At 41.6% G+C, this 24,646-nt stretch overlaps 1 protein-coding gene across 2 annotated transcripts in view; it reads left to right on the forward strand.

The window, feature by feature from the left end:
- iars1 (isoleucyl-tRNA synthetase 1) overlaps window positions 1-24,646 on the forward strand; it is a 58,031-nt gene that overhangs the window by 24,989 nt on the left and 8,396 nt on the right. For both annotated transcript variants that reach the window (XM_062544732.1, XM_062544733.1), the window contains exons 14-26: window positions 201-327; window positions 2,125-2,198; window positions 3,577-3,771; window positions 4,063-4,149; window positions 4,400-4,483; window positions 6,538-6,682; window positions 7,015-7,135; window positions 7,848-7,939; window positions 8,644-8,721; window positions 9,841-9,962; window positions 14,749-14,851; window positions 15,332-15,415; window positions 23,761-23,935. In XM_062544732.1, the coding sequence (XP_062400716.1) occupies window positions 201-327; window positions 2,125-2,198; window positions 3,577-3,771; window positions 4,063-4,149; window positions 4,400-4,483; window positions 6,538-6,682; window positions 7,015-7,135; window positions 7,848-7,939; window positions 8,644-8,721; window positions 9,841-9,962; window positions 14,749-14,851; window positions 15,332-15,415; window positions 23,761-23,935 (1,487 nt within the window). The remainder of the gene's footprint in view (window positions 1-200; window positions 328-2,124; window positions 2,199-3,576; window positions 3,772-4,062; window positions 4,150-4,399; window positions 4,484-6,537; window positions 6,683-7,014; window positions 7,136-7,847; window positions 7,940-8,643; window positions 8,722-9,840; window positions 9,963-14,748; window positions 14,852-15,331; window positions 15,416-23,760; window positions 23,936-24,646) is intronic.

Raw genomic sequence — 24,646 nt, forward strand, 5'->3', positions numbered from 1 at the left:
GCTGGTTGTGCTGGACATTTCTCTAAGCTTCATTGTACAACATGTGTTCTGCTCCTACTAGTTCATGCATCATATCTCTGTTTGCCTTCTCACCACAACCCCCAACCACAACCTCTTTACTTCAATACCCCCAAAGCAACCCCCCCCCCCACACACACACACACATACTTTCAGAGAACTCATTTCTTCTTGTCTTCCAGGGTGCCAGAGTTTGTGCGGGAGAAGCGATTTGGCAACTGGCTGCGTGACGCTCGTGACTGGGCCATCTCACGGAACCGCTACTGGGGCACCCCTATCCCACTGTGGGTCAGCGATGACTACGAGGAGGTCAGTCATGTGGGAGTGACCAGGGGCTCTGGCACTCTTTCTAGCGTCATGGCCATTTTGTGCAGTTCCCACACATGGGCTTGTTGAGTCCTAAGAATAGATTAATGTTGGTCAGTGTTGTAGTCAATGTTACCGAACAGGGTCTGAAATATGTGACGAGTAGAACAGTGGCTGTCAGTCTTGGGTGTGCTACTAGTGTTAGAGTCTAAGCACATTGAGGAAGCTCACTTGCTTCCTCTTTTGATGAGTGACTTTGCACATTTTTAGGGAAAATGAATCATTTGCAGTATGCCTGGCTGCCATTGCCAAAGGCGAATTGTTTTTTTCGGAATAAATAACTTGTCAGATAAGTCAAAGGCAGGAAAGACGTCTCCATTATTGCTCACCCATTAAGTTATTATAAGAGCCTGTACAAGTGAATGGTCGTCTATCCAATACATAGACCTGGGAAGTAGTGAAAAAAAGTAGAAAAGATGAAACTCCAAAAAAGTATTTGCAGTTGGCTTATGGGCGTCAGAAGTGGGTTGTTGGGGCTCTCTACACACATGGCGACCGACTCCACTGTGGTGAGAGGAGAAAGAGGGACAGCGTCCTGCTTCCTGAAAATAGCCTAATGACTGTTTCAAGGCGGCGGTCTCTGGAGTGCCTCCTTGAACTCCCCAAGCTCAAGCCAGTCCAGGAAAAGTGGATCTCCTGCTCCTCATGCCGGCAGAGGCCTCAATCTGGGCCAGCAGCTCCAGCAGCTCCAGCAGCCTGCTCTGGAATTGGAGCAGGGGACTGCTGGCTCCTCTGCTTGCTCAGAGAGACGGATGCTGTGCGTTCTTTATTTATTTATAATTTGGCTCGAGTCCTAGACAAGTTCAGCAACCCACCTGATCAGTCTGACCCTGTTAGCTTCAGCTTTTACTTTATGAACATAGGTTGGATGGAGAAAAGAAATGTGACTTATTTTTGTATACTCTTGTCAATTCAATTGAGGATTAAAAGAGTAGAAAGTAAAGTAAGCCTAGAACAGGTTATTGGATTTAAATAGGGACTAGATGAAGAGCTTTTCTGTGGATAAAGTCTGTTTCTCATGTTTATTCTAGGCATCGTCTATGAAGTCAAATGTCTCTTGTGCATCTTGATGCTCCTAAAAAAGTATGTCAGCAGGCAATCAGTTCGCCTCACTTAGTGACAATTAGGTCACATCCATCCACCAGTCTGCAATCATGCTCTGACCTTACAAGAACGGCAACTGCTTCAGCACCGGTTCCTTTTCTGGAAAGAGAACTGTGGCTAAATTTAAGCTCCTTTAATGAACATGTTCACCATCTCCTTCAACACGCTGCACACCCAAAATACTGCAGTCCTCTATAAGAAGAATAGCTTCGGTGTGCTGTCAGGCACTGTGTTGTTCAGGCTAACGGTTAGGTGGAAAATGGGAATGTGAAGCTGTACATTTTAACAGTACTGTGCATGTGCAACTGTGCTTTTTAAGAATTACTGTTATTTCAAATAAACAATGACTACATTTGTAAGTTTTGTGATAACAATTGCACACTGATCCACAGAAAAGCTAACAGATGTGCCATTTTGAATGCTAGTTTTAGAATATTTGACATACATTTTGAACTATTTGATATATATAGGTTACTTTGAGTTTTGACTGTTGGCTCTAAGCATCATTATTATTTAGGCTAAGTTTTTTGTCTGCCTTCTGAAGGACACTTAAGCTCACGTACCATTTTTAAAGTAGAGCAAAGCTCACCGACTCTTTCTGTGTTCCCTTGCTGTGTGTGTGTGTCTGTTGATCAGGTTGTGTGTGTGGGCTCCATGGCTGAGCTTGAAGAGCTGAGTGGAGTGAAAGTAACCGATCTGCATCGGGAGAGGTGAGTCACCGATCGCCTGGGCCGCCATCACACCGGATCTCTCTCTCTCTCTCTCTCTCTCTCTCTCTCTCTCCTTTCCTCCTCTTCTTCCTCCTCTTCTTCCTCCTCTACTGTCTGTCTCCCCCACTGAGGCGTAACGGGTGGTGCTACCTAGAGGAGAGGGCTGGATCGCTTTCACCTCTTAATTACTCCTAATTAAGTGCAGTACAAGGACTCCTCCCTTTGTCTGACGACTGCGGAGGCTCATTTAGCGCGTCCCTCTTTTATGGGCACCGCACTTACTCGCCCCAGTCAACCCACTGTGTGGGAAATCCTCTTTTGCCTGGAGCTAGAAAACGGCAGGTGTGCATGTAGTTCAGTAATGGCACAAACAATTCTGTGGAATTTAGGATGAATCATCTAGCTTTAGCACAAATTGAAAATAATTAGATGGAAGAACAAATGGCAAATTAGTCAAGCAATCGAGGAAGTGCCACAGTCACATCTTTTGAAGATACTTTTTCATTGTATTAGTGAAACAGTCCACATCCCTTCCACTTTGCGTTGTTGTGCTAATACTTAGCAGCTGACAACACATTATCTCATACCAAACTAAAAGCTGTTGTCCATTATCCTATTGTTATGAAGGGCCGAGTGCCCCTTATTTAGGCTTTATTCTAATCCTTAGCTGAGGCCTCCGACCACAACGTAATGTTATGCAAACCCCAAACGCTAACCCACACACTAGCCCTGCTTGGTGTAAAGACCTACGGTGTGTAATTGAAATGTGTGTGTCAGCTTGGCAGAACTCCAGTGAGAGGTCACTTACCTATGGCTCTCACTGCCCGATAATAGATCTCCTGCCGTACCTTCTAGATAGCCCAAGCTTTGGTTCCTGTGATGAGTTCTTCTTTTGTTGTGGTGGTGTGATATCCCGAATAAACGCAAAACGAGGAGCCTTAGTTTGCCCCACTCACTGGAGCAAAGCTCTAGAGGGGAAAAGCAGGCCAGTCTCTTCACAAAGGCCTGTACGTATTGTGAGCCCCGCAGGCGTGGACAGCTGTTCATTTAACCAATTAGCCACAGGTAGTGGCATCACTGAAGCTCTGCCTGGAGGTCTGGACTTTCCCTACTTCGTGCTTAACCTATCACAACAGTGTTAATTTTTACATTTCATTTGATTTTAAGCCCTTTGTTTTCATCTCATCTGTGCCATACCCATAGCAGTAAGCATTTAAGAATGTATTGCCTCTTTAGCCTCTTCTTGGATTCTTGTAGAATCTTGATGTGTAAGATGTCTCTGCCTTGCGGTTCAACCTGTAGGTGCCAAAGAATCTGTTTTTGTAATCCTGTGTGTGTGTGTGTGTGTGTGTGTGTGTGTGTGTGTGTTTGCTTGCAGCATTGATGATCTGACCATTCCTTCTCGCTGTGGCAAAGGCCAGCTGAAGCGTGTGTCCGAGGTGTTTGACTGCTGGTTTGAGAGTGGCAGTATGCCTTACGCTCAGGCCCACTATCCCTTCGAGAACCGCAGGGAGTTTGAAGACACCTTCCCTGCTGACTTCATCGCAGAGGGCATCGACCAGACCAGAGGATGGTAAGAACCTGTGACCAACATCACTTACTGCCACATGTACACTACAAAGGAGCCTCAGGGGGTCGTAGCGCTTAGACCTGTTGTGTGGCCTTTCATTGTTGATTTTCTTTTGTTATTGTGCTGCTGTTAAGTAAGTATACTGTACATATTTAGTATTTGCAGCATACATATTTAGCAATAACAGCATTAGTAGCAACTCTGTCAGTTTGTAGTAGTAAGAGGAAATGTGTTTTTATTCTGCTGCTCAAGAGATGCATTTGATTCAACCTTTAATTGTGTTCACTTGTATAGGTTTTACACACTGCTGGTGCTGTCTACTGCCCTCTTTGGGAGACCGCCCTTCAAAAATGTGATTGTCAATGGACTGGTGCTGGCCAGGTTTGTGCTCTTTTTACTCCCACACCATATGCAGTGATGCTGTACGACATTCAGCCAGTGGGCTTATCATATGCTGCAGACAGGTTTCTTGTCTTTAGGCATAGACACACACACACACACACACACACACACACACACACTCATGCATGGACATGCATGCGTACAATACATGCTAATAACTAAGTGACCTGGAAAGCTTTGTTGAGTTCCTGGCAGCATTCACTTGGCTGATCTGATTTCCTGTATGCAGTGATGGGCAGAAGATGAGCAAAAGGAAGAAGAACTACCCTGACCCAACTCTTATTGTGCACAACTATGGCGCTGATGCCTTGAGGTGAGCAACTTTGATCATTTAGACACATAGCCAATCAAAAAGCCATTATTTTGTGGAATAATCCTGACATGTAGGTGGAGAGGAATAATAATGTTTTGCCTCAGACTGCACTAGCTAATATGAAGCGAAGCATGCCACTGATGTGTTTAAATTCGCTATTTTCCTTTTTTCCCCTTCTTTGCTCTATTTTAATCAAATGGTTTGAGGCGATCAAGTGACATTGCCATATGGCTAGTGAATGAAGCATTATTGAATACATCCATATGTTCAAGACAGTTCCAATAAATGTCAGAGTAGCCATTGTTTGCCCTGAAGCTTATGATTTGAAATGCTGTTTAGTTTGCTCTCCTGTCTGTTTCTGCTTTTTTTGAGTTAATTGTATTTGTCTCGCATTGATCTGTATCCACAAAGGCACAAATGCAGCCATTATTGACCCTCCAGCTAAATTGGCATCTAAACTATCCAAATATTTTCTCTCTAATGAGACTTGGGGCAATTATCTGCATGGATGCTGATCCTTGTGGTTGAATCAGTGCTTGCCTGTCTGCTTACCGTGCACCTCTGAGTTGTTTGACTCTCCTGTGAACTGTAAATTCCCACAGGAAATCACAAAGCATTTGGATAGTTGACTGCAGGCGTTCACAACAGAGGTGAAGCTCATAGTCTGTGTCAGGGAGCAGCATTACTACAGAACTTCTCTCCATGTTTACTCCTCATTTTGCAGTGACAGTTTTATGCAAGAGCATGTGAGAGTGGAGTAATGGTCAGCCAGCACACTGTATTCTCCATGTTTTAATGTGCTCTTTGAAAGCATTTGGTGTTAGTGAGGCAGTCTTTTTCATGTGCTGTTGGACTGTCATTTGTTCAGAGCACCATATGTCAGCTTGGAGCGTGCTAGCGCTGCACTGAGCACGTGGCTGGCCTGATTTACTCTCTCCTCTCTCCTCTCTCCTCTCTCCTCTCTCCTCTCTCCTCGCTCCTCGCTCCTCGCTCCTCTCTCCTCTCTCCTCTCTCCTCTCCCCTCTCCCCTCTCCCCTCTCCCCTCTCCCCTCTCTCCTCTCTCCTCTCTCCTCTCTCCTCTCCCCTCTCTCCTCTCCCCTCTCCCCTCTCTCCTCTCTCCTCTCTCCTCTCTCCTCTCTCCTCTCTCCTCTCTCCTCTCCCCTCTCCCCTCTCCCCTCTCTCCTCTCTCCTCTCTCCTCTCTCCTCTCTCCTCTCTCCTCTCTCCTCTCTCCTCGCTCCTCGCTCCTCGCTCCTCTCTCCTCTCTCCTCGCTCCTCTCTCCCCGACCAGCAGACATGACTGAGACGGGCCACGCTCAGTGTACTATATCTCTCTCCTCCTTGGGAGCCCTGTGATCAATGCTCAGAGAAATGACTTCATGTGTCTTCCGGACATTCCCATGAAAACTCAGCGAATGCATTCCAGGAAATAAAAAAGCTCTCTCTTGCTCCTTCACTCTGCTCTCCATCTGCCTGACTCGTGTCTTTCGCTCTCCCTGCCGCGCTCTCTCTATCCCTCTCCCTCTCCCTCTCCCTCTCCCTCTCTCCCTCCCCCTCCCCCTCTCCCTCTCCCCCTCTCCCTCTCTCCATCCCCCTCTCCCTCTTCCTCTCCCTCTCCCTCTCCCTCTCCCTCTCGGCGTAGCGCTTGAGCTCATTTCTGGGCAGTGTGGCCCAGTGATGGCCATCACATCAGGCTGATTCATGATCCGCGCGGCCAGGAACCCCTCATCCCTCCGCACATTTGCCACCCGCTGACTTGCAAATTGATGGCCGGCAATGACCAGCCGCTCTCGCAAATCACCCGCATTCTAGGAAGAGCGCAATTGAATGGCCTGTTGATGAGAAGAGAAAAGGGGGATTGGGAGTGGCAAGAGTTAGGGAGGTAAAGATGGGAGGGTCCAGTTGGAGGGAGGGAGAGCGAGAGAGAGAGAGAGAGAGAGAGAGAGATATATAGAGAGAGAGAGAATGGCTAAATGCAGGATGCTGGAAAGGGGGAAGGGAGAATTCAGATGCATGATGAGGAACAGTTGTTATCTGGTGATGTGCGGTTCCCCAGGCTCTACCTGATCAACTCCCCGGTGGTGCGAGCGGAGAACCTGCGCTTCAAGGAGGAGGGCGTGAGAGATGTGCTCAAGGATGTCTTCCTGCCCTGGTACAACGCCTATCGCTTCCTGGTGCAGAATGTCCACAGGTTGCAAAAGGTAACTGGTTCCCCATACACTAGTACAAAGACACCACTAGACCGTGGTAGGCACTAGTACATTGTGCATTATGCATCACTTCAGATGAACATGTGTCTGAAAATGACAGTAAGGAAAGATCCCAGATCATTCCCATAGAGTTTTGCTGTTGTGAGTACACCCATATACCCCTTAAATGTGCACCTAAAGTGTTGTAGACTCTTAGCACCTACACGGTCAAAGACGGTAGGATACTCACAGACATAATTTCAACATTTCCTTCTGAATGAATAGAACAACAGTCCAGAGTCCAGCATCAGTAAGTAACCCTCAGTAATGTTGACTTGTGACAGGAGGAGGGCACCCCATTCATGTACCATGAGGGCACTGCCAAGACCAGCAGCAACATCATGGACAAGTGGATCCAGTCCTTCACGCAGTCACTGATCCAGTTCGTCAAGGCTGAGATGGAAGGTGGGCCTCACATCACGTCACACACTCACTCACTCCAGTTTGATGAGATGAATCCTGAGCACACAGGGGACCGATATGGAGCGTGCTTCTAGAGCATGCACTCTGTGATGAGTGAGATGTACATGTTCCAGGTCACATGATGACTTCTGGCCTGTCCTATGTGCTATTCTCCGCTTCGCGTCGGGCCGTTCTACCATCTAGAACGTGCATTAACTTTGTATAATCGAACGGCGTGTCGTCCATTATCCCTTACATACTGTATTTATTATACACGTATATATTTTATTTACCTCCGCCAAGGGGACCGGCGTTTGTCTGTCTGTCTGTCTGTTTGTTAGCAAGATAACTCAAAAAGTGATGGATGGATTTTGATGAAATTTGCCGGGAAGGTCGGACATGACCCAAGGAAGAAACGATTACATTTTGGGACTGATCCGTAATTCCGTCGGGATTCCAGAGGCGTTTATGTATTTAGCTTAGTGGTGTAATGGCTTGGTATGGCCACGTGGTGGCGATCTGAGTAGTTTCAGTTCAAATGTATGACAACCTAGGAAGAACAATGCAGGCGGAGGTCTGCGCTCTCTGAGTGCTTTTCTAGTTCACTGCTAAATTGTTTGTCATTATCAACCAAGTGGTTGGAAAGGGACTCCTAAAGTGCTGCCAATCCAAAGGCTACTTGTGTCCAACATGCTCTGTGTGCTGCTCTTTCCAGGGTACAGGCTCTACACTGTGGTTCCCAGACTGGTCAAGTTTGTGGACATGCTCACCAACTGGTATGTGCGGACCAACCGCAGGCGTCTGAAGGTATGCTTTTGTCATGTCTCTCCTGAACAGCAATGGGTCAGATTGGTCAGGAAGTGTGAAGAGCAGTTGACAGTGACTGTCATAAATGTAGAGAAAAGGAAGAGCTGCAGTGAAATTGAATTCATTTTTGATATTCAGTGTAGCCCTCGGCTATCCGATTTTGACTTTCTGTAGGCTACGTTCGGACATGCCAGAGCACCCCAATTTTGTTACATAATATTCATGGAACATACTGTACACTATAATGTGTTAAGGAAAACAACGTTTGTTGTTGCTATCTATTTTAGTCCGAAAACAGTTTCACAACTTTATCCAAAATATTCCTCTCAGTTTATAGAGGGAAGCATGCTAAAAAGATAGGGTCTGACCACATGAAAGTGCCAGTTTTGCTCTGAAGAATGATCTTGTACATCTAAACAGGCTTAATGGGAGATTTAGGGCCTACAGGCCACAGGCATTCAACTCTCTGGGGAGTAATGTGTTCATTTGTATGGTCACTTACAGAAGTGTGTGTCTCTTGCGGGTGTGTGTGTGTGTGTGTTCTGGGTGGCTGCAGTGCTACAGCTGTCCCTGACGGCTCAGCGTTTTACAGAGATGCAATGTTTTGACAGTGTGGTGACTGCAGTTGGTTCATTTGTGGGTAGCAAACCCAGGACCTGCAGTCATATGGTAACTGTGTGTGTGTGTGTGTGTGTGACCTGCAGGGTGAGAGTGGAACGGAGGATTGCTTGTGGGCGTTGGAGACCCTCTTCAGTGTGCTGTTCTCCATGTGCCGGCTGATGGTGAGTCACTTTGTGTGTGTGGGTTTCCGCATGTGTGAATGTGCTTGTGCTTTGTGTGGGATTAGGCCTATGTGTGAGCATGTCTGTGATTTTATGCATGACGACCCACAGTTTGTGTGTGAGTGTGTATGTGTGGTGAAGTGGAGGGGAGATTGCGTGTGTGTCTATCTGAGTGGGGGTGTATGGCTTCTACTGAGTTTGTGTGTGTGTTTGCCTGTAAACTCCTGAGCGTGATGGTATGTGGATGTGTGCGTTTATGTCTTTGACCTGGTTAAATACAGAGCAGTTGTGTGTAATGCTTAAATGGGGATTTCTCTGTCAGTATTTGCTCCCAGTGCATTTTTGTCTGTTTATGTTTTAAATATGTAGTATATATTCAGATATATGTCAGCTTAAATGTTGTGCTTGAGAGAGCACTTGGTCTCCAGCAACTGGGCGATCTATTTAACTGGCTAAGACTGGTGAAGCGCATGCTGTAGGAGTCATCAGGAGTCTATGAGGATATGGATGAAAGTTTTCTGAAGGTGACAAGCGACTATTTTTCAGTAATGAATCGTCCTGCGGATTGAGAGCCCTAATGCAAACCTGATATAGAAGCACTCACTTGAGTCTCTTAGCAGTTAATTCATGACATTAAATACATTTTCAGATTCATCAAACTATCTCATTTTCCCCCTGACTGACTCCCTAGTGCCACGCTAAGTGTTGATTAATCACATTGCGGTGAAGAAGAGGCCAGAGTAGTGGATGATGCTGTGCACATTAATTTGGAGATCGCTCGGTAACTCTAAGATCTGTTTAGGAGGCTGTTGGAAAGTGTTTTAGATTGTTCTGTTGACTCCTCAAGAATGCACCATCACGTGAGCCATAGAATATTTCCACTTGAGCCTCTTACAGCTCAGCCAATGGAGAGTTATTTATTAGTTACCTCAGTAAAGCCCAGTTTCCTCTTGGCCTGTCTTCCTAATATCAACTCTAATTAGCCAAACTGAAGCATTGGTAACATTTTAACACAGTTATGGGATGAATTAGTTACCATTGCCAAGGAGTCATTTCACATTTCTTTGTATTGAAGTCTATGAGGCTGTTGAGCAGGTGTGCTTCTTTCTCTCTCTGCAGGCTCCCTTCACTCCCTTCATCACAGAGATGATGTATCAGAACCTCCGGCATCTGATCCATCCATCCAGTGTGGAGGAGAAGGACGCCAGCAGCATTCACTACCTTATGCTGCCTCAAGTCAGGTACGTCAAATCAACGTCAAATCAACATCCACCTTCTGATGCCTCTCGGACCTCTGCTGTAAAACTCTGTGTGGCAATTTGTGTTCATAAGGAATTATGTAAGAATGTTGTGTTTTATCTTCCTTTTAGCACACCACAACAGATAACTGTGTTTTCACCATCACACATGTCTTTCTATAATGCTATTAAGTCATCCATCTACCATTACCTTGGTGGTAGCTAGCTAGTTGGTCAGGTTGAAGTGTTTTAATCAAAACATTTCCAAATTTCTGGTAAATCCTGAGTGCAGTCATCAAAATAGGTTGTTGATTTTGCTCAACAGAACTCCCCTATCTTGTATACCTTATCAGTATATCATGTCATTTTAAGGTACATTTTTGTTGATGAAATGATACAATTTCGTAGAAGTCTGCAACTGCATAACTTTCCGAAAGCACCCTCTTGTCATACTGACGTCAAGTAGTGCTCAACCTATTTCTTTATTTTTAAAGCAATGTTACAATATTTATTGTTGGCTCGCGCACCCTACACTTGTCTATTTGGACTCTCTGACACTACATGGGATTCATGCATTATCATACTGGTTACGTAACCATCCTACCTATTTGCAACACATACCTCAGGTGGCTTTAAACACCATGCTCTATTCTCTACACCTAACTAACCTATTCACTTATCATGTATACAGACCTTATTGCTCTGTAAGTGACCCTAGGCAGATGGGTCAGGCCATTGAGTCGTGGATCTGCCCGAGGCTTCTGCCTATTTGTACCTTTAATTCTAGGGAGTTTTTCCTCACCCCTGTTACTCATGGGGTGAGGAAATATTAGCGTGTAGAGTGAGGAGCGAACTGCAGGTATAGGTTAAAAAAGCCTAAGAAGGAAGTTTTACCGTGAAAGTGGAGCCTATAAAAAGGAATGGACGGCACTACTAGATAAAGCGGCACCTTCAAGGTGTTCTTTCTCATATTTGTTTAAGCACCCGCGGCCTGATTGGTGAAACGGCTATTTGTAAACCTATATTATAAAACAAAAATGCCTTAAAGATTCAGACTCCTAGAATAATCTGGCAGTCCAAATAATATTGCTGAGAGGCCAGCTTTGGCCTTGGGCCGCCTGTTTGCCGAACCACGATCTAGATCCTCATGGAGGTCAAGGTAGTGGGTTGCCTTTGACACATCTGAGCTAAAAAAATGAATTAGGTACGCATTGCCTATTGAACTGACTAAATGTAGTCATGGCAACTTTCATCCCCTCAACTTTGTTACCATTTCATTGTTTTATTTATTTATTTATTTATTTTTACCTTTTTAGCATTCTTAGTTATTCTAATTTGAGGGGAACCCTATGCTGCTGTGCACTCTCTTGTCAATCTGCTCCTCACTCCAGCAATGGTTGTGAGGAAATGGCAATAGCTTCCTGTCAAATTAAATCAGCCATTGTGTGTTTACCAAAAGGCCCCCTTCAGATCAACTCCCTCAGTACAATTCCAGAGCCAAGCACAGATGACTCTGAGCTCGCCCGGCAAATCAGGCTGCATGCATCGAGTTCCTTCCCCTCCTCACCTATCTCCGGCGTTTTCATTTGATTGTTTTGCTCCTCAGGTAAACAGACCCAGCCATTAGCGTGAGTGACGCATCTCCGTCCGCCTGGGCTGCCTAATGACGAGCGCTGCTGATAATTGTATTGTGATGGATTTCTGTGCCGCACCCCTGGAACCTGGAACTGCAAAGCAGGCGAGCTAGAACAGAGTTCATTAGAGCGCAGTGAGCCGCCAGAAAGCGGCATTGCTGAAGCTGTCAATCAGGCCATGAGAGCCCGTGTCAAACAGCTCTCTCGCTGGCTAGCTGTAGTAAAAAAAATGCTAAAAAAAAAAAGAAATAGACTGAATAGATATAGACTCACTGAACAAAAAGAGCTTGAGGGAGAGTGAAAGATTATTGTGAAAAGAAATCTGACGTAATAGGGTATGGTTAACCTCAGAGAGAGTTCATGATTTAAGTGAATGTGTGGAAATGGGTCCACAGGTAGAGGAGATTTACAAAATACAAATCTTGGTTTCCTTTTCAGTAATTGCAGTCCTTCTCCCTGCAGGTCAGAACACATTACCATATGGTGCAAACCAATGCGAGTTGTAAAGGATCATGTGATGATAATGCAGTATGATGCAGTCTAATGTGCATGCAAATAATGGCATTTTCGTTTTTGAGTTTTGGCTTAGCATAAAATGGCGTGCTCTTTTTCTTCATTACTTACTGAGACATTTTGTGTATTACAGTATGCAACCCGAATTGAGACCTCCTCTTGTGCAATATCGCTTAAATGTCAAATAATTAAGAAATCACCTTACAGTTCTTACTGTAAGGTGATTTCTTAATTATTTGTATTACAGTATGCAACCCAAATTGAGACCTCCTCTTGTCCAATTTTGCTTAAATGTCAAATAATTAAGAAATCACCTTACAATAATAACATTACATTCAAAGCCTGAAAGTAGAGTGTTAGTCTGGTTTTCACCATACTAAGCTCAATCTTTAAAAATTGAACATTAGTCTGGGGAGGCTGCGCTTTGTTTCTACTGCACAAGAGGCGTGATCGATAATGGGCATCGTTCAAATGATTCCATACGCAATTGCCATAGTTATGCAATAGTTGGTAAGTGAAACTTTTACCAGAGCCGGTCGGTAGAATCGCAAACACGTCCTTCCGCTGTATGACCTGTTCCAGGGCAAAAAAAATCTTCCAAAACAGAAGCGTGAGTGTGCACACTGAACTGCTGCTTCGGGTCGCTTAAGTTTCGTTATCGTCACGTCACCGGCCAATAGCGTGCCAGGACTAGAGTATGGCCGTTTCTGTTTGGAGCCAAAGGTTCTGACAGTAAACAGAGGAGATAGATCTGCTGGTTTCCAGCCTGAGCTGCCAGGCGAAATTCAAATTCCCCGGAAGTTCAGGCAGGGTTCACCAAGTCTGGAGTGTTAGCTCTTATGTGGGATTAAAAACTAACAGTGAAGACATACTAAAATAGCCCAAAACAGTCTCTGTATTGGTATGTAGCGGGCATTTATCATCACATGCCCACTCATAGTGCCTATTTAAATGGATTCACCCCTCAGGTATTTCTACTTCTATAAATGGAATCTGATCAATTTAATTTGGCTTTTTAAAAAATAATTGAACAAAATATATTTTTTTTAAGTCCAGCCACAGATTGTCTGTAGGATTGAGGTCTGGGCTTTGGCTCGGCCATTCCAGAACATTCACCTTGTTGTCTTTAAACCACTTCTGTGTGGTGTTTTCATACAGGGCATGGGCTCATTGTCTTGCTGGAGAGTACATTTTCTCCCAAGTCCTAGTTGTTGTCCCCCACCATTATTCTTCCTGAAGGGTTCCTCACGCTGGACCTTCCAGGAGCATGTTTTCCTGTATTACTATAGGCCTACTATACACATTCACTGCACTCAGGCCATTTCCATTTCACTAATTGTGAGACTATTAGAACTGGACCACTGTTTAATTAGGTCAGCTACTTTCAGGGAGGGGTGAATATTTATGCAATCGCTTGTTTTGCATTGCATATTTTTAATTAAGTAAGATAGCTTCATAGATAACTTCCTTTGCTTTCACTTTGGCGTTAAAGAGGGGATTTTAGTAAATTGTTAGTTTAAAAAAAAAAAAAGAAAAGAGAGCCAAATGAAATTGAGGAAGATTCCACAAAGCAATGAAAGGGGAAAATATCCAAGGGGGGTGAATGTTTTTTATAGGCATTGTTCGTGCTCCACTGTTGGTACTAGTGCATTCACTATGGTAGTCTTGACCAGATTCTCAACAAAAACACTCTGGACCCTATTTCAGCAGAACAGCCCTTAGGCATGAAAATTCAAGACTAAACTTTGCTGCACATGAAAATAGTGTGATGCAATTTTTGAATTATTTGCCATTCTTTATGAATGAAAACGAATAAATATTAGTGAAAGTGCAACAAGAGCATTCACACAATGTCTTTTTAAAATGAGGTTGTTAACATTCAACATTGTTCTTTACACAAATAGTTCTTCATGAAAGTTCAGGAGTAGCGTAGCAACGTATTACTTGATGCCTGACTGTTTAAATCGGACCCCTGAAGGGCCATTTAAGTCTATGGAACTTTTTGCAGCCTTCTGAATAGTCGTGTAATAAATGGTTTAAAGTGAATACCATCTAGTTAGCATGCTGTTCTAGAGCCACATTCTCTCACTTGCCCCTAAATGTCCTCATGTCTCTTGTGCCCTCTTGTCTGGGCACCCTGACCGCAGCACCTTACATCTCACGGGACGTTGGGTAGCCAGTCGTGTGTGTGGTGCCGACTCCCATGACCTTCAGTGACAATCGAGTCTCATTAACAGTAGTGCATCTGTGATGTCTCTAAAAAAGATGCAGCCCATTTAAAGTAACATGTATTTATGCTGTGTCATTGATCCATTTACTGACTATTTAGAAAATAATCCAGCTGCGGTTGAAAGTGAAGAGCTTGTGCATTGTACATCTGGTCCTAGAGGACAAATGAAATGTAAAGAGAGTGGAGGGGAGACACTCTGCTTAAAAGTAAATGGGTCATGTAAAAATATCATGTGCCGTTTCTTTGGTTGTGAGTTAACAGCAGCTTTTTTGCAGTCAAAGAGGAGCCACCGACTCAAGTCTTAAGTATCTAAGTGTCTAATGTGTGAAGCTCTCTTCCTCCACTGTCTGACTACCATTCTCCCTTTGCCCACCTTCTGCGCCTCTCTCTCTCTGTCTGTCCTCTAATGCAGGGAGTCAGTGATTGACAAGCGCATTGAGAGCGCCGTGTCCCAGATGCAGTCTGTCATTGAGCTGGGCCGAGTCATCCGGGACAGGAAGACCATGCCTGTGAAGGTTTGGCTGCAGCCGTCTTCTTTGCTTTGAGGAGTTTCATAAAAATCCCTGTCTTGAGAAATGTGCAGGAAGATGGCATTCTCTCTCAGAGCTGTCAAGAGAGGGAGGCGGCAGCCCCACCATGTCTTATTATTTCTCCCAAACATCTGGCACGCATTTATTTATTTATGCTCCTTCTATTTGGCCATGAATCTTTCATTTTTATCCCACATTGGTCTGAGTCACAATGCCATGTTGCATCTCACTCCTTTTGTAACCAGCTTCTTGGTAGAGAGTATTTATATAAGGTGGCATACAAATAGAGATGAAAACACACACACACACACACACACACACACACACACACACACACACACACACACGCGCACATACACACTCACCACATATACATACAGGCTCTCCGCTGTCTTCTGAATGTCGGTGTGTGTGTGTGGGTTTGTATTTTGTGATGAGACGTGATGTTTTGGGTTGTATTTTTAGTATCCCCTGAAGGAGGTGGTGGTGATCCACCAGGACCCTGAAGCTCTCCAGGATATCCAGTCCCTACAGAAGTACATTCTAGAGGTGAGCCCGTCACTCGGCCCATCTGTGGAGCTTTCCAGTTACCGTCTCCTTACTCAACCCCTGCTCCTCCACTTCCACTCTCCTGTGACTTGAGCTGCTGCTCCCCTTGGTTATATCACTTGCTTAGTTCTCTCTCCCTCTCTCTCTCTCTCTCTCTCTCTCTCTATCTCTCTCACCCTTTCTCTCTCTCTCTCTCTCTCTCTCTCCCTCCCTTACTCTCTGTCTCTATCTCTCTCTCACCCTTTCTCTCTCTCTCTCTCTCCCTCCCTTACTCTCTGTCTCTCTCTCTCTCTCTCTCCCTCCCTTACTCAAATTCAAATTCAAATTCAAATAGCTTTATTGGCATGAATGTAAAATTTTACAATGTTGCCAAAGCAGTAATTGCATCAAATAATTAGACATTAATTATAACAACAATTAATTATAGCAACAATTGACATGGACTATGGAGAATACTAATAATAAAATAAATTTAAAAAAATGATAATAATAATAATAATTATAAAAGAACATTAGGACATCCTCACTCATACACACACACACGCACACACACACGCACAAGCACACACATAATGATAATAATAGTAATGATAATAATAATAATAATAATAAAAAAAATAAAAAAAATAAAAAAAATAAAAACTTAGTGGCTTGCCCAGTGGCTGTCTCTTGCTTTATGGCATTCTGTCACATATCGTGCCGCTAGTGGTAGTAATGTTGTGTATTCTCCTAATATGTATTTAATTTTGATGTCGTTATTTAAATTTCTGAAATGTGGGATTAGTTTTTCAAATTTTGGGAAATATATTAATCTAATGTTTTCTAAATGTTTACAATATAAAAGAAAATGTTTTTCATTTTCAATTTCTTGTGTGCAGCATGTGCATACCCTCTCCTCTTTTGGTTGCCATGTCTGTTTGTGGCGACCTCTTTCTATGGCTAGTGTGTGGTCACTGAGTCTGTACCTAGTGACTGGTTTTCGGATCTGGGGGTCTTTTACAATGTATACTGTAAATATTCAGCTATTTCATAATCTCTTTCTAATGATTGGTATATTTCCATTTTACTTTGAGTTTTAATTGTGTTTTTCCAATGCTGTATGTACTTTTCTTTTTGTTGTGTCATGATTTTCTTGTGGTTTATTGTGTTGATATTTGAATTGGTGTTAGAATTTAAATTTATTATTAATTGGCTGAGGGCACTCTTTGTAATATTTTGTTCTTGACACCATAGGGCTTGATATTTGTAAGAATGTGGGTCACTGGACTTGAGGTGATTGTAAAATTTAATTGCTCTTTTTTGGATTTTTATTATTAATGGAAATTGACCTAATTCAGCTCTAGCTCCATTATTTGGTGTTGATCTATGTACTTTTAGTATGCCTTTACAAATTTGAGTATGAAGTGATTCTATGATTTCTTTTTCCCAGTTATGAAAGTCTTGATTTCTTAATGGTCCCCATATCTCACTCCCATACAGCGCAATTGGTTCAATTATATTATTTACAATTTTTAGCCAGATTGGAATTGGTATTTCATGTTTTATTGTTCGTTTGATTGTGTAAAAAACTTTCATTGCTTTATCTTTTAATTCTTTTATAGCTAGATTGAAATTTCCAGTTGACGTGATTTTTAGACCTAAATAATTGTATGAATTTGTGTGTTGAATTATGGTGTCGTTAAGTTTAAATATTGATTTTGTTCCCTGGCCCCTTGATCTGTTTTGGAATGTCATGATTTTTGTTTTTGCAATATTAATTTTTAATGCCCATGTTTGACAGAATGCATTTAATATGTTTAGTAATTGTTGTAACCCCTCTTCAGTTTTTGACATAATTACCAGATCATCTGCAAATAATAAACATTTAATCTCTGATTCTTTTAATTTGAACCCTGGAGCGGATGAGTCATTTAGTTGTTTTGCCAATTCATTTATATACATATTGAACAGTGTGGGACTTAATGGGCATCCCTGTCTAACACCTCTTTGTTGGTGGAAGAAGTCTGTTCTGGAGTTACCCATTTTTATTGCACAATTGTTGTTTTTATACATGGATTTTATAGTTTCAAATGTTTTTCCTCCGATTCCATTATTTAATAGTTGTAAAAATAGGCCTTCATGCCAAACTGAATCAAATGCCTTTTCAAAATCTATAAAGCATGAGTAAATTTTTGATTTGTTTTGATGTGTGTATTTCTGGATAATTGTTTGCAGGGTAAATAAATGATCTAATGTTCTTTGTTTTGGTAGAAATCCAATTTGGCTGTTGTCTAAGATGTTATGTTCTTTTATAAAGTTTTGAATTCTTTTGTTTATGATTGAGCAAAATAATTTTCCAAGATTACTATTAACACATATGCCTCTATAATTGTTGGGATCAAATTTATTTCCATTTTTATATATTGGGGTAATTAGGCCTTGATTCCAGGTTTCAGGGAAGTTACCTGTAAAAAGAATTATGTTAAATAATTTGAGTAGAACCATTCTAAATTTTGTATCAGTATATCTAATCATTTCATTTGAAATTCCATCGATACCACACGATTTGTTTAGATTGAGTTTTTGTATTTTTTCTATTAGTTCTTGTTCAGTTATATGGAAATCAAGGGGGTTTTGATAATCTTTGATTTTTTCTTCAAATATTTCCAGTTTCTTAACTATTTCTAATCTAGTTGGGGTTACATTTACATTTTTATATAGGTTCTCAAAGTGAGTTTTCCAGACGTTTCCATCCTGTAGAGCCAAATTGTCTTTTGTTTTATAAAGGGTATTCCAATTTTGCCAGAAGTTGTTAGTGTTTATTGATTCTTCCATATTTTTGAGAATGTTATTTGTGTGTTGATCTTTCTTAATTTTCAGGGTTTGTTTGTATTGTTTGAGGATTTCATTATATTTAAGTCGTATTTCTTGATTGTTAGGGTCTCTGTGTTTTTGATTAGAAATAGTTCTTAGATTTTTACGTGAATTCCTACAATCTTGGTCAAACCATTTTTCCTTATTGTATTGTGTTTTAATGTTTGGAGATTGTTGTTTTTTCATATTGCTCATTATTGCTGTTTGATGGAATATTTTTGTAATATCATTTACCATTGTATTAGTACCGTCATGATTCTGGGGGTAGATTTTGTTTAGAGCCACATTGAGTAACATTTGAGTATGTTGATTGCTGATAGCCTTTAGATAATTGTCTTTGGTGTCCTTTTTCCATTTAAAGATATATTTTAGTTTTATCATTTCACAAGGTACATTAATTATTTGATTTGGTTCTCTCTGTTTTAAGTAGATTGTTATTTTACTTTGATCTGAAAGTGGTGTAAGGGGGCTGACTGTGAATGCTCTTATGTTATTTTCTTCGATGTCTGTTATAATGTAGTCAACTGTACTACAGCCCAAAGGAGAATTGTAAGTATATTGTCCAAATGAATCTCCCCAGATCCGGCCATTGACTATGTACAGACCCAGTGACCGACACATATGTAGTAGGCTTTTTCCACTTTTGTTACTGGCTGTGTCATAATTGTTTCTGTTTTTATTTGTTGGTGTATGGTTGTTAATGTTATTGATGTATTTATTTCCTTGAATGCTGATTAAGTCCGGATCAATTCCTGTTCTTGCATTTAGATCACCACAAACTATGACATTACCTTTACTTTGAAATAGATTGATTTCCTCCATTAATGTAGGAAAATATTCCTCACTGTAGTAGGGGGATTCAGAGGGAGGTATGTATGCTGCACACAAGAAAATGTCTTTGGTTGAAGAAACAATCTCTTTTTTGATTTTTAGCCATAAATTAAATTTGCCTATTCTAATGGTTTCTATAATGTGATTCAATTCCGTTTTGTACCAAACAAGCATTCCTCCCGAGTCTCTGCCTTGCGTTACTCCTTTATGTTTTGTCGATGGTAAAACTATTTCTCTAAAGCCTATTGGACAGCCACTGGACAAGTCTCCTCTACTCCATGTCTCTTGTAAAATTAAGATATCAGAGTTATTGATCTCTTTCAGAAACTCTGAATTCCTGCTCTTCATGCCAAAAATAGATGACCTAAGGCCCTGAATATTCCAGCATGCAATTTTTAAAGAACTCATTAGGAATAATGCTTAAGCTGTTTTTGTAGATTTGAGATAAACTTAAAAACGTTGGTGAACATAGAAGATCTATCTATCTAAATATCTATAACATTCTCATACATATTATACATAAAAAAAACAAAATAGTAGACATACACATACACATACAGTATACATATACAGTACACACACACACATACACAAACAGTACGCATACACATACACATAGATACGGCAACACATAAGACAAACAAACAGATAGACACTGTATATACTTTTTTTTTTTTTTTTTTTTTGTTATGTAGTTGACGGACACGCTAACATATAATACATACAAACACAGATTTATATTATACACACACACACACACACACACACACACACACACACACATACGTTCATACAACAGAAGTGGTTTGCAAACACACAGACACACAATACATACAAACAAACACAGACTTACATATATTTTTGGTACACACACACACACACACACACACACACACACATTCACACATATATAGACATTTACATAAACATATATTTTCCATACATTAATATACAACCAAACACATGCACAACATTCACAACCACACACATCTGTCTCTATCTCTCTCACCCTTTCTCTCTCTCTCTCTCTCTCCCTCCCTTACTCTCTGTCTCTCTCTCTCTCTCTCGCTCTCTCTCTCTCTCCTCGCTCTCTCTCTCTCTCACTCTTTCTTGCCCCCCCGCCACCCATTTAAAGTGTTCTTGGAGTCTTGGTTATTCTCTAATGTGGAGACCTGTGCAAGCAACCTTAGACAGCGGCATTAATGTGCAATAGTAATAAAACATTGATTTGCTGTATTAGTAGATTAGATCAGTTATTATGCAGTCAGCCTCCAGTACGTACAGTATAAATGCTTTGGTCTTGATTTGTAAAGGGAGAGCAGGATTTTAAAAAGACTGATGGAAGAGATTAAGGACCGTGATGGTTTGCAGTGCAGAGCAGGGATGCGTGTGTGGATGTGTATCATCTACATGTTTTTTTGTTTTTTTTTCATAACAAATCTGCCCTGATCCAATTTTGCTGTGTTAGCTACAGTATAGCTATATTCAGGGAGATGATTATTTAGAGACTTTTGATAGAGCCACTTTGTTAACGTAAAGCAAGGACAGCCTTGATGATTTTAAATTACAGTAATTCCACCCCATTATATATCTGGCTGTAGCAAGCACCTTGGGACATAAACAACTTTATCTCTGTCAGTGCAACTTGGTCTTATCAGCCCCTCTTTATTGCATGAGAAATTGAAAGCTCGACTTTTAACCTTGATGCCCATGCCTCCCATACGTAAACATTTTTTATCCTCTAATGTTTTTCTTTTTTCATCAGCATCCTTTTGTGTACTACTCTACAGGGTATTGAAGTGATTAAGTACAGTTCATAAGTCCATTAACTGGACTTGTAGGTAGAAGAATACATTGTACAAGCGCAAAATCCGTCTTCAAGTTTGAAGACTATACTAACAATGGCCTCTTCATTATTATTGTTAAAACAGTCTTATTTCTTATCTCATTTCAGTTCAGGCTCGCAGGTTGTCCTGTATCTGTATTTTTTATATTTTTAAAAACATATTTTTGGGACCTCTACAGAGAGAGGCTGTGGACACTGGTATGGGCGCTGTAGCTGGTTGACACTAAATGTCTTATTTCTTTTATTTTTATTTAAAAACACACTAAAATACTACAATATGAAAGTGTTTTAATTACCACATAACCTCATACCATTGCTGTGACTGCATGTTTAGTTTTGTTTTGCAGCATCATTGCAGTGTGCAGCATCGTTGTATGTTAATGGTGAACAGCCCTCAGAAGCAAATTTAAAGCAAATGGAATCTCTGAATAATAACAAATATGATCGCACCCCTGACTATACTATCTGCTGACTAGCTGGTCAACTAAGCTGGTAGCTGCTGAAAAATAAGAAAATCACTTAAAGGGTTAGCTTAACTTGAGTGCACGCATTGAAACGCCAGATGTATGTATCAACTCATCTTAGGTAAGGGAATAACGTAGTTTAATATGTAAAAACTGTGGAGTGTTCCTTTAAAGTTGTCAGATCCAGATTGCCACAGAGCACATGTGTACTATATGTCTACTGATAAGGTAATGTTTCATGATTCTCGCGAGATATGGTGGGGTGCCATTCTTGGAAGTTGCATGGCTGGTTTCCTTGGTAGGAACTCGCTACGTCTATGATCACTATGCGTATACTAGGTGAATGATTTGCCTATTGCAAGTACGTGTGCCATAAAATTGTAAAGGTGAAAATCTTGCATAGTGTACATAGCGTAAATAAACACGGTGCATCTTAGTTCTGATGTAGGACATGGAAGATGCAATGGTATTGTGTACATTCCGCTTGTAGAAGGCAACGCTGCATCTGGTCATTCAGCCTGTCCTTCACCCCCCGCCTCTCTGTCAGGGTAGCCTGATTGATGGGAAGGCCGTGGTGCAGACCTAAATTTAGCGCCCCCTTTGCTGTGGCTGACACGGGCAATTTTGTGGCAATACTTGTGTGGCAGAGAGGTCTGTAACATCATGCTGCAGCACCAGGGGTGGAACAACCACAGAACATGCATTTCCCTCACCCTTAAAGGCACAAACTTGCAACTCCCTGCAACTGCACATACATTTTCACACAGTATGCCACAAATGTTGGACAATGCTGTGATATTTTATAGTGTAATACGCACTGTTTATCTAAGCCAGATATGCCCCAACATATTTTGATCAGTTAACTATTGTATTGCACTGCGCATACTTGTTTGTCATAAACTTCACCCTGTACATTTCTAGTCTAGCCCAGTTTTGCATTATTAAAAAAAAAAAAAAAAAAAAATCACCTTATCTTTGCAGTTAAAGCCCAGAAGCACCTATCCTGTTACAGAAAGGAATAGCTTTCCACAATGCACATTCTGTTACCTGTAGCCAGCCAAGCATAGCGGCACTAGGTTAGCCTGAGGACAATTGTCAGAGATTCTTGCAGTCTCAGTGTGCGCTTAGACATGTTATATTTTTTATTTCTCCTACGGAAGCCAGAGAAGTGGATGGTAAATGGCCACCTGCCTGCCCTGACCGTGACTGTTAGGCTGGTTTATTTGTTTTATTCAGATCTGGGTCTGACACTCGTTCACTGGTCTTGTCCAAGAGATTAATTTCTGTTTGACTAGACCAGACCAGATTGAAGTGGGAGAAGGTGCCCTTAAGGATTTGAAGTCTGTGACCTGACTCACCTTGAGCACTCTTTTAAGATGGAAACAGTTAGGAGTAATGTGTGGTTCACTGACAGATATAAGTCGATAGTGCATTGTTAATAAATTATGGTATTCACCAACAGACCATTGCTTTATCGATTTTACATATTTTGATGATATTATACGTTACGGTAGCTAAAAATATATTGCATTCTTACATAAAGTATATAGAAAATGAATCTACCAGCTTTAGTCACTCCATTCATTCAATTCATGAAGGGTTGTTTGGTGCTTCTTGGCTTGTGTCTCTGGTGTTTTGAAGCAGCTCGAGGTGGTTGACCCACATTGACCGTACTGGACAAATCAGCTAGTTTAAAAGCACAGGTCTGACCCTGGTGTTGACATCGTTAGCATGGGTGACCTGAGATGACCCCATTTACAAACCAACATAACTTACATCTATCCGGAGTCAAGAGGGTTACTGGTACTTAAAAAAGCTTTTAGATTGAGCATGCCTTCATTACAGTTTCCTGGTCCTTAACAGTTTTACTTCTGTAGATGTGTAGGGCCTGCTTTTTCCTCCATTGATATATCAGATATTGAGATCAGAATATCTTGTATTCTTTACATTACTTTTATTTATATATATATATATATATATATATATATATATATCATCATTATTATATTTTTTTTCATTTTGCTTTGTTGTGGAACTAGCTTTTAGGGTTACATATGAGCGCTCCAGCTCCTTTGTGGATGAACCATCTCCCTGGTCTCTGACTTCCGTATTCCTTTAGCTCTCTGGTCTTCCTGTGTTTTCTCTAGTGTCCCTCGTCCACCCTGGGAAAGTAAGGTGCTGCCATAGTCTTAATGAGGCAGACATGCCGTTAGATACATGAGCTGTTATTGCAGTTACTTTATCTACAGACCTTTTCATCTAAATACAACTGTTTCAGATTCTTTCCTCAACTGTCTTATGTGTTTGTTTCCATATTCATCCCTTACCGGTCTCTCCCTCACCCTTTGCAGGAGCTGAATGTGCGCCAGCTTACTCTGTCCACTGACAAAGACAAATATGGCATCCGTCTGAGGGCGGAGCCTGATCACATGGTGCTGGGCAAGCGTCTGAAGGGAGCCTTCAAGTCTGTCACTGCCTCCATCAAGGAGCTCAAGAGTGAGCAGCTGGAGGTGTTCCAGAAGACTGGTGAGTGCTCTGCACACCTGCAAGCCCCCTATGCGCTTCATGCCAAGCATGACTGCAGAGCAAGACCTTGTGCTGAAATTGTGATTGACATTAGACACCTAAGCATCCTTCCATGCAAAGCTACACACATACAAACACACTCTACAGTCCTGCAGTAGCAGTCTTTGTATACTTTTAGTCTACTGTACTGTAAATGGCCGTGTTTCTGCACTCGTTATGTATAACATTGTAGGCATTTGCCATTGTTTCAGTTACTTTCATGGACTGGAAGAAAGGAAAGAGACCTTTCATTATCTCTATTGAATAAATCAGGAAAAAGCAGCAATTCATGCTCGAATACATAAGGGTGTCTGCATTGTCAGTCATCATGACGTGTTATATTCATAAATTATTCTGCTTCATGTGTGACACACCAATGTCTGGTGTTTATATAAATATATAAAAAACATCTAAAGAATGTCCGACAGCCACATCCCTTTGATGGGGCTTACATTGGGTTCCTTTTCAACATGGATGGAGGTGTTGAATTCAACTCTGTCTTCATATTTAATCCTAGTGGAGCAAAGGGTAGAGCTCCAGGGTTGAAACATGTCGGAAACTCAGCATCCAGACTTTTGAACCCCCCTCCCCCGCCTCCTCCAGCAAGTGTAGGTGGCTGTCTTGCCAGTTAGCTGCAACCAATCTGTCTTATGAGGTGGGCGGTAGGTTTTA

The sequence above is a fragment of the Sardina pilchardus genome, chromosome 9 (assembly GCF_963854185.1).
Source record: "Sardina pilchardus chromosome 9, fSarPil1.1, whole genome shotgun sequence".
Lineage (NCBI taxonomy): Eukaryota > Metazoa > Chordata > Actinopteri > Clupeiformes > Clupeidae > Sardina > Sardina pilchardus.